General features: G+C 39.0%; 1 protein-coding gene across 1 annotated transcript; it reads left to right on the top strand.

Moving 5' to 3' along the window:
• The first annotated feature begins 606 nt into the window (after window positions 1–606).
• On the top strand, window positions 607–3,692 carry LOC131166476 (1-aminocyclopropane-1-carboxylate synthase-like). The gene is made up of 4 exons (XM_058125077.1): window positions 607–828; window positions 1,057–1,188; window positions 1,346–1,506; window positions 2,486–3,692. The coding sequence occupies exons 1-4, from the start codon at window positions 661–663 to the stop codon at window positions 3,492–3,494; spliced, it is 1,470 nt and encodes a 489-aa protein (XP_057981060.1). The 5' UTR covers window positions 607–660; the 3' UTR covers window positions 3,495–3,692.
• Window positions 3,693–10,680: the final 6,988 nt, after the last annotated feature.

Genomic DNA, 10,680 nt, shown 5'->3' with positions numbered 1-10,680 from the left:
ATAGCATTAACATCCCTCATCGCCTCTCCAAGCTCTCAAAGGCTGCTCCTCTTCTGATCTCATCTCATATTAATTATATAATACACATATAGCAATACTCATGCCCCTGGAAACTTCATCTTATTCCATAGTTACATCTTACTTTCTTTTTTTTTTCTTCTTCTTCTTTTTAACATTTTCCCCACATTTATTTTTCCCAGATGGAACTGGCCGGTTTCCTTTTCAGATCAAACTTGAAAAACATAATCACGACGAGCAAAGGCCAAGTCTTCGAAAAAAAAAAAAAGAAAAAAAAAAAGAAAAAAGGAAAGCACTAGTCCATAAACACACCAGAAATTAATGAAAAATCGAAAAAGCAAGTTGAGTTAGAGAACTCCCTACTTCTCTTCCTCACATGGTTGCGTTTAGATCATGAGTAACACGCAAGCAATTGGCTTGACTGACCTGACCCCAAAAAACGTTTTTGGAAATTGAGATGCTGTTCTTTCCCAAATTTTCAACTTTAGAATGGACTTTTCTTTCTTTGTTTTCCCTCTGCTGGCTGCCATTTGTCCAACTCCATTGCCCTATATAAATCCTTCCCCCAACTCTTTCTTTCTTGCCTCACACTACAGCATTCTCATACAATACCCAATAGATCCCTCTACCTACTATTCGATTATGGGGTCCTTGAGTGAGAACGGCCAACTCCTTTCCAAGATAGCCACCAATGATCGACATGGCGAGAACTCACCTTACTTCGATGGATGGAAGGCTTACGACAGCAACCCTTTTCACCCCACCAAGAATCCCAATGGGGTTATCCAACTGGGTCTTGCAGAGAATCAGGTTTCAACAACTTAGTGATCTCTCTCTCTCTCTCTCTCTCTCTCTCTCTCTCTCTCTCTCTCTCTCTCTCTCTCTCTCTCTCTCTCTCTCTCTCTCTCTCTCTCTCTCTCTCTCTCTCTCTCTCTGTGTTTTTCTCTCATATGTAGTACTTCCCAGGAAATAGTATTTAGCTAGCAGCGATCAAGTATCTAATTGTTATTTCTGGTCTGTTGTCTTTTTTTCTCGCAGCTTTGCTCTGACTTGATCCAAGAGTGGATTAGGCAAAACCCAAAAGCCTCAATTTGCACCACTGAAGGAGTACATGCATTCAAGGACATTGCCAACTTTCAGGATTATCATGGCTTGCCAGAATTCAGAAGAGTAAGAATCATCCAAACTTATATTTGTGCTTATATTAATTTGAACGATGAATGATGAGGTATTTATATATGAAGCCAGCTATATATGTCAAACTCAAGCATAGCTGTGTTGCTAATGATGGGGTTTTTTAATAAACAGATGCATATTGTTTTTTCAGGCTGTCGCAAGCTTTATGGGAAGAGTTAGAGGTGGAAGGGTGACATTCGACCCAGATCGCATCGTGATGAGCGGTGGAGCCACCGGAGCTAATGAGACAGTCACGTTTTGTCTAGCGGATCCTGGCGATGCTTTTCTGGTTCCCTCACCTTATTATCCAGCGTATGAGGCATTCCTCTTAGTTCTTTTCACAAAATTTTGCTACTAACTAGAGGAAAGAAAATGTGAATTTCTAAGATAAATTCTTATTGCAATGCCTTCCCTCAAGTAGGAGTGGATTGAGGTTAATTAGTAAGGGTTTAATATTAGAATTATGTACCAAAAAGAGGAATTATTTGGCCTTCGAATCGAAATTATTCAAAGCATGTCAATTTTTCATCAAATTGCAACCATGAAAGATGATAGGAGAACTAAAATATTGCAAAAAAAAAAAGGAACAGTAAGAAATTGGCAGAAAAATTACTGTTGGGTTACTTGGGTATTTAGAACTTGGGAAAGGTCATATGGATTTAACCATGAAAGAGTATTTTGGTGTCACACTGTCACCTCCACCAAGTTAAATTATAACAATAGGGTTTTGGGTGGGAGGATGGGCTAAGAGTCAACCTTTCTACTTTTTGGAATTTCAGCCATGTCCAGATCAAATTCAATTTGAATGGGGTTGGATGAATCAAATTTCAGCCACTGATTTGCTGTAGTAGTAATCACGTGGCATTCAACTTTAATTAGTGTTTACATACTCGCAATCTTCCAATTCTTGCCTAGTTTCCTGGTGGGGACCCTTCTGACTGAATCTCAACCCACTGACAATTCAAACATCAGACCACCTAAAATTCTCACCAAGCTCCTTCAATACCTCACATTGTTTGACCCCATGTCCTTAAATTCCCTGTTCACTCTTTCATTTAAGGGCACATGGCCCATCTTGATGTGACCAACTGCACGGCCAGTCTGAACAGAACACAGAGTCAGCAGAGCGCAACTTGTCAGAATTAATTAATCAGGTCCCCCTCCCCCCAAGCCTTCACATTTTCAAGATATTATAAAATTATGTTACTCAGAGATGGAGTTTTAGTCTCAATATTATCTCTAAAAAAAAAAAAAAAGGTTTCTGCTTACAAGTTTCGGAATTGGGTTGCAGATTTGACAGAGATTTGAGGTGGCGAACAGGGGCACAGATCTTCCCTGTCACCTGCGACAGCTCCAGCAACTTCCAGATCACCAGAGCGGCGCTGGAAGCAGCATACCAGAAGGCCCAAGAAGCAAAAATCAGAGTGAAAGGCTTGATCCTCGCAAACCCCTCAAACCCACTTGGCACCGTCCTCGACGGCGACACCCTCAGAGGCATAGTTAGCTTCATCAACGACAAGCAAATCCACCTCGTCTGCGACGAAATCTACGCAGCCACCGTCTTCTCCTCCCCCAACTTCACCAGCATCGCCGAGGTGATCCAAACCACGGAATGCAATTTAGACCTCATTCACATCGTCTACAGTCTTTCCAAGGACATGGGTCTCCCCGGATTTCGAGTCGGCATAGTGTATTCCTACAACGACGCGTTGGTGGCCTGCGCCAGGAAGATGTCGAGCTTCGGGTTAGTCTCGTCGCAGACGCAGTACCTGCTGGCTTCCATGCTTTCCGACGAAGAGTTCGTGGGAAGGTTTCTGGCGGAGAGCGCGAAAAGGCTGGCGAACAGGCACAGAGTCATCACCAAGGGGCTGGCGCAGGTGGGAATTGGGTGTTTGAAGAGCAGCGCCGGGCTTTACTGCTGGATGGACTTGCGGCGACTGCTGAAGGAACCCACGGTAGACGGCGAAATGGCGCTATGGAAAGTGATCATTAACGACGCGAAGCTGAATGTTTCGCCCGGTTCTTCGTTCCACTGCGCTGAGCCGGGTTGGTTCCGGGTGTGCTTCGCCAACCTGGACGACGAGGCGGTGGAGGTTGCGCTTAAGAGGATGCGGAAGTTTGTGGGTCAGGGGGGAAAGGAAGGGGAGGAGGCGGCAGCGGGGAAGAGCAAGCGGTGGCAGAAGCCCGCTCTGCGGCTGAGCTTCTCCGGCCGGAGATACGAGGAGGCGGTGCTCACGCCGCACATCTTGTCTCCTCACTCCCCGATTCCCCACTCGCCACTGGTTAAGGCAAAGACTTGATTAGAATGAAACTGAAATAAAATTTAATAACCCATCTAGGTTAGCTCATAAGAAAAAGGAAAAAAGGGAAGTTGATGGATTGTTATCTGTAGGAAAAAAAGCTGTGATTTTTTTCCCAATTGCATGGAGGGTTTAGGAACGTTGTGGTGTATGATTTTAAGTGGTTTTCATCAATGTGTGTATTTTTGTTAGTACGAAGTACTAATTTTTTTTTCCTCTATTTTGATGGATTCATCTATCTTGATGTTTCATCAATGTCCCATCTGTGAGCCTTTGGAAAGCTACTTTATCAATTTTAATTTTAGGTTTAGAGTTTGGATTTGAGATTTTAAACTATAAAAATATAGAATCATATTTAAATTCACACAAATCTAAATATATAGTTTGTAATCTATGCTTCCAAACATTAACTAACCTTACTTTTGGGAGTAGGATTTTAGAACTTAAATTTAATTTTTTGTGAATTTGAATATTTGCATTTCATTTTGTTCAAATCCAGATAAATTTAAATCTAAATCCCAAAAGTTATGCTCTCAAAAACATTAACCTTATGTTTGGAAAGACCTTGAATTTGAAGTTGTATTAAATTTGAATAAGATATAATATAAAATTATATTAAAATTTATCTAAATTCACCCAAAGTCAAATTCAAGATTTAAAATTCTTGCTCTCAAATACTATCTAAGTTTTTCCAAGCTTTTGGAGAGTAGGATTTGTGTCCCACTAGCTACCTTGCTCCGAGAGGTGTGATAGAGGGTAAGGAGCTATTTAGAGAAATCAAAAGTGCACTACACATAGTGGCAGCCAAAAGCATGATAATCAATTTGACATGAAAATGGTTTTTACCGTAATCACTCATTTGAGAGGAAGAATAAGATCTCTTCGGATGCATAAAAAATTTAGAATAAAGTAAGGGCCTCTGTACAGAATAATTGAATCTTATTGACATGGAGAAAAAAAAAACAAAATTAAGATTATGACAAGGAGAAAGATGAGTAAACAAATATAGAAACCAATCACTTGGCCATAGGCACATTGTAAAGCTCGAAAGCCCCAAATTGTCCAATTCATTTGTGAGTTCTAGCAGTTGCCCTCTATGCTACTACTACTAATCTTTAAGCTCCAGGGGCGAAGTTGCATTGACCCCGACCTATATTGAAATAGTTGATTAGAACTCCTTGTTTTGTTAATTGTTAGGAATAGTCACCAAGTATTAAGCTTGAGCCGCGCCGGGGGGGGGGGGAGAGGAGTATACAAAAGCAATGTTAAACTTGGTATCTTGAGACTTGATTAGTCTTAATTCTCAAGCACGCACATGTCCTTATTGAGATATTTTGGCTAAAGGTTGAATGTGTAGCTGCTGCAGCACCTGATTAAGGTCAACAAATGAGGGGGTGGTGTAACGACCCGAAGAATAATGGTATTTAATAATATAGAGAGAGGGAAATCGAAGCAGAAACAGAAGGAGACAACAGGCTTTGTCGAGAGAGGTTTTTAAGGCAGTCTGAAATTCGTCAACGAGGAAGGAAGTTCATTGACGAAATTCCTTAAAGACTCGTTGAGGAGATGACGTGTTTCGTTGACGAATCCGGGGCTATAAATTGCCAAAACCCAGATTTTTTAGCAGAATTTTGGTGCAAAGACTCTTTCTCACTTTAAAAACGCCTCTCCCTCCTTCTCTCTTCGATCCTGGCCCCATTTCTCATTGGATTGAAGATCTGAGACCACCACAACGCTCCTGTAGAAGTTCTCTACAAGTCTTCCGGAGCTGATTGTGAGAGAAGTTGGTTTGGAATTCATTCTAAATTTAAGGTAAGATATTTTATTCAGATTATGCCCTCCTCATAGTTATAAGAAATGTTGTAGGTAAGGAAATACTGATGTTTTTTTTAGGGGGATGTTGTTTTCACGGTGTTAAGTGGAGAACCCTATGGGTGTAAGGCTAGAGTTCAGTGAGGGGCTTTTTAGATTTAAGGTAAAGGAATATGCTATGCTAGGAATTTTTATAATGTTTTCAAAGATTTTACACATATGTATATACTAGCTTATTACCCAATTTTATAGAATATGAGTTTTAAATGCTTGTGTGGCCTGACTAAATATTTATTAGATGAAGAACTTATATAGTTTTTACAGTATATCATATTATACAGAATACACAGATATAGACATATCACAGATATTTATCCAGAACATTATATTATAGTTTTACTCAGATCAGTATGTTATAGTTTTATATAGATCAGTATATCATAGATATTTATTCAGAATAGTATATTACAGTTTTACTCAGATAAGTATATTACAGCTTTATTCAGAACAATATATACATTATTTACCGTCTGCCATGTTTCCTATTACCATAACATTCAGAGTATATAGACAGAGTATACAGACAGATATACAGAGATAGCATCAAGATGTTACAGATACAGAATATAGAGATTACAGTATTTACAGTACAAAAAGATAGCGTTATGGTAATTTTGGAAACATGATGAAAATAGTAAAAGAATATATATATATATATAAATAGTATTAGATCCCTGAGAAAAATTACAGACAGATACAGTATAGATACAAAATACAGAGCACGGTACCGTTGTTAATACAGATAGAGTGCAACCACATATCTCAGATAGTGTGTGGGTACCGTCAACCATACTCGGGGAGTATGCAGCTCCCCAGTTCGTTGGGTTGACGGGGCCGATTTGATGAGTTAGCAGCCAGACCCGAGCCTAGGAGTGGATGCAGTTTGGCCGGGCTGAGGTAGTGTACAGTATAGTGACTTACCTGAAGGGTCGACTAGGTTAAGTCCCACCTACGGACCGCATAACCCTGTCATGAGGGGTCAAATCATGACATACAGAGTTCTAGGGATAAAGTACAATTATGCATATGTATACAATTTTACAGCTTTTGTTGTATATAGTATGATATTAGCAGTATGAATGATAGAAAGTTCAGATGATACATATATTTTAAGCTACTGTACATGTGATATATGAGTTTTACAGATTTACCAGATCATGCAGTTTTACATACTATTATTATAGTTTTATGACTTAGTCACCACACACTAGTAATTGCATATTTTCACTTACTGAGCATTGTCTCATCCCATTACTTTATCGTTTTTTAGGTGAGCTAACTAGGCGAGCAGATCAGGCTCTCGGATAGAGATTTTGTTTAATCACCCTGCTTGTAGGGTGAGTTTTGACAGAGTTTTGTATTTTTGGGGTAGAGGATATTGGAAGGAATTATTTTGTATGGTCTGTATGTATTGGATTCTGGTATTGTATAGTATATATGATTATATTATTTATGTTTCCGCTGCGTAGGTATGGATATATAGATATTTAAATAATAATAATAATAATAATAAAATGGAGAAATTTTGAGGTCATTACAGGTGGTGTGAGTTAAGGAGTACTAAATTGTTGATGTTCCAAGATTTGTTTAGAAATTATTAATTCTTTGGAATGAATGTGTTTCAGACAGCCAAACCCAAATCTCTGGCCGAAAGTGTTTTTTGATTACCCGTCTCTAGAAAAGTAATTTCGACAGATTATCCAGAATTCCTCTCCCCAAAATCTCAACAATCCCAAACACGTTGAAATGGTGGTCCTTACCATGTTTTCTCATGTAATGTGAAGGAGAGCAATACTATAGAAACCTGAACACGAAAAATAAAGAAATAAATAAGAAAAGAAGATAAGAAAATTTAAAAAGGGCAAACAGCAGGACTCGTCGACGAATCCCCTATTTTCATGGACGAGTTCCCTTTTGTTTCTCGTCGACGAAATTCAGGCATCATCAACAAAGAGATCCCGAACAACATGAAAATATCATTCTTAAGGTTCATCGATGAACCCGTCTTTCGTCGACGAATATCCTTCTGCAATTCATTGATGAATTGTGCCGGGTCAAAAGGTTATAAACAGGTTTTAAAATTTCTTCTTGATTAAGAAAGCTAAATCTCTCTCTCTCTCTCTCTCTCTCTATAAACATGCACCCCTCGCTCTCTCTCTTCAATTTTTTTCTGTTTGTCACTCGAATCGACGATCGGAAGCAGTCACGAGGATTTAGGAGAAAGTCTCTACAAGTCTAGCAGAGTGAATTTTTTATCGGAGTCTTTCCAGGCATGACTCCAAAATTGAGGTAAGGGTAGAAATAGGCTATTTGTTTAGCATGTAAATAGTTAAATGGGGTGTATGGGCCAGGGGATGGTTAATGATTGCTGATCTAGGATTTGAGTTGATTAAACTAGGGGAAATGTCGTTTCAAGATTTTGAGCTCCGTATCACTATCGGGTGGATTTTAGGAGTGTTGTAGGAACCTTCTCAGTAAACAGGTAAGGGGAGTATATTATGTCAGCTATTTTGCGAAATTTGGACCGATTAAAATGCAGTATATGTTTTTGGAGAAATTAATATTGGTGGTTTGATCATCTCCTATTTTCTATAAAATAAGTAGTTTAAGTTATATTAAAACCCTAGAGATGTTCAGACCCGATTTTTAGCAACTTATGTTTTTCCCAGTCAAATTATTTTAGTTATGGTTAACAAATGAAAATTGTGTGGCATAGGAACAATTTTTAAATGGCATATGTGAACAGAATGCTTAAACTAATTTTTATACAGCATTTGATATAACGGTCGGGGGCCAAGTTTTGATATAACGTCTGAGGGCCGAGTTTTGATATAATGGCCGAAGGCCAAGTTTTGATATGACGGTCGGGGGTTAGGTTTATTGAATATTAGGTTTTATATGAAATGAATTATAATACAGTTTCTACTATGTAAATTACCATATATGATTCTAGAACCCTGTGGATTTGCGATATGTGATATTGTGATAATGTGAGCACGGTATCGTAGCTATATATGGGTTGTGAGTGCAATCACAGGAGCATGGAAGTGTGATAAGTCAATTGGAGACCTGGACCGAAGTACTACTCTGAGGTTTTTGTCGGGGGGGGGGGGGCATCCGTGGTATATCGGGTGACCATAGGTAGACACAATCGTACTTACAGTGTTAGTTTTGACTCAACTGCAGAACCGCCAGCTGCGAGTTGAGTCTAGCCTTTAAGCCACACAACTCATCATGGGGATGAGCATGTCGTATGAGTATGTGATAGCATAATGACACTACTTCAACAGTCCAGGTTTTGTCTTTTATGCATATATGAGCAAATTTACTATAAATGGACTATATTGAGCTTACAGTTTATTATTCAAAACTTATGTATTTTTAGATATACTTATTAGTATAGTTTAAATGTCATTTTCATATACAGTTAAATGATGGAATTTTATATCCACACGGGAACTCGTGCTAGCCACAAACTGATAATAATATAGTCCGTCTTACGAGAAGTGTCTCACCCCATTATACAAATTATTTTTCAGGACCTTTAGGAAATCGTGTCTAGCTTACCTCGAGGCTAAGACTAGACTTTTGAGAGTAGTAATTAGAACTGTTGAGACATGAGATCTTTTATTTTGTTATTTTGGGATTGTAATATGTAGACAGGTAGTGTTATGTATGTATGTATGTATGTATTTGGAAATAGTTAGAACTCTGGTAAAGTGTTTGGATTTTTAGAAATCTTCCGATGTATGGTTTTAATTTTAGTAATGCCAGGTGCACCCGGGATTCCCTAGTTAAGGTGGGTTGCATTTATATATATGTGTGTGGTATTAGAGAGTACTTATACGTTTCACTAGCACTCTGGGCCCATGTGGCCAGTCGGGGTGCTACAATTGGTATTAGAGCCTAGGTTTTTAGGTTCTGCAGACTAGATTGGATGATTTTACTAAAGTATAGGTTCAGATTGGGGAACGAGGATAAGCTTAGAGACAAAAATTCCTTAATGGACTTCTGGTTTTTTCTGAATCAGTCGGTGGGTTCAAAAAACCACGGCTATCCATTGACAATTTTGTTTCCAAGTAGAAGGGCAGGAACTTGAAAACTAGAACGGGAATATGAAATTGGCAGAGTAAGTCGTAAATTAGGGGAGAAGGTTTAGGCCAGTATTGGGGTCTATTTTAAGTGAATATTTTAGTGTTATAATTGCACCAGACATGTTAGGATAGTAGAATTCTAAATTCATTTTGGTTCTATCTTTAGGATGGGTCCCAGGGACAGCAACGCTATCGCTGGAGGAAGTAGCAGTGAGGGAGCTACCCATGAGGGCGGCAGTGATTCTGCAGTGGCACTTCATGATTTCACCCAATAGTTTATGGCTAAAGTTATGCGGAGTTCTCGGGGGCGAGATCATCTCACTGATGAGCTAGGAGATTCTATTGAGAAGTTCACTCGTTTAAAGCCTCCTACCTTCATGGAAAGTACCAACTCGATTCTTGCAGAGAATTGGACTCGGAAAATCGAGAAGATCTTGGCCGTACTGCGATGCACTGATGAGAAGAAAGTTCTATACGCCACATTTAAACTTGCTTGAGAGGCCAAGAGATGGTGGGAAGCAGTAAAGCTGCTAAAGGAGCAGAGACTAGTACTGGTGGCGATGATGTGGAGCCTCTTTAGAGAGGAGTTCTTTGATTGGTATTTTCTAGCCTTCACTAGGAAAGCAAAGGCATAGGAGTTCCTGAATCTGACTCATAACTGACTATTCAGAAGTACACTACCCAATTCGTGGAGCTGTCACGTTTTGCTCCCTATATGGTACCAAACGAGTCTACGAAGGCTTGGAAGTTTGAAATCGGTCTGAGGTAGGAGATTATTAAACAGGTGGTTGTGTTACAGGTGCAGGAGTTTGCTACACTCACTACAACAAATTGGGTTTTTAGTGACGACAGTATTAGTGAGGAATTCAAATCACTAAATGTTGGTAATAGTGACAGTTTTTAAGAACCGTCACTAAAAGTCTAAGCATTAGTGACAGTTTCTGAAATCGTCACTAATACGACACTATTAGTGACGAATTAAAATCCGTCACTAATACTTTCGTCACTAAAAAGAGTGCGGTAAACAATCTCTGTGCGAAAATTTATCCGGGAAAATATTAGCGACAATTCTATGGTATTAGTGACGGTTTTGAAAACCGTCACTACTAGTGTTTTTACTAAAAAATATTTAAAAAAGAAATGGTTAAGGGTATTAGTGACGGTTTGGGATAACCGTCACTAATATTGATTTATTAGTGACGGTTTTAAAACTGTCACTA

The sequence above is a fragment of the Malania oleifera genome, chromosome 10 (assembly GCF_029873635.1).
Source record: "Malania oleifera isolate guangnan ecotype guangnan chromosome 10, ASM2987363v1, whole genome shotgun sequence".
In the NCBI taxonomy this organism is placed as follows: Eukaryota; Viridiplantae; Streptophyta; class Magnoliopsida; order Santalales; family Ximeniaceae; genus Malania; species Malania oleifera.
The sequence above is the reverse complement of the archived record's forward strand: the minus strand, read 5'-3'. Positions and strand labels throughout refer to the sequence as shown.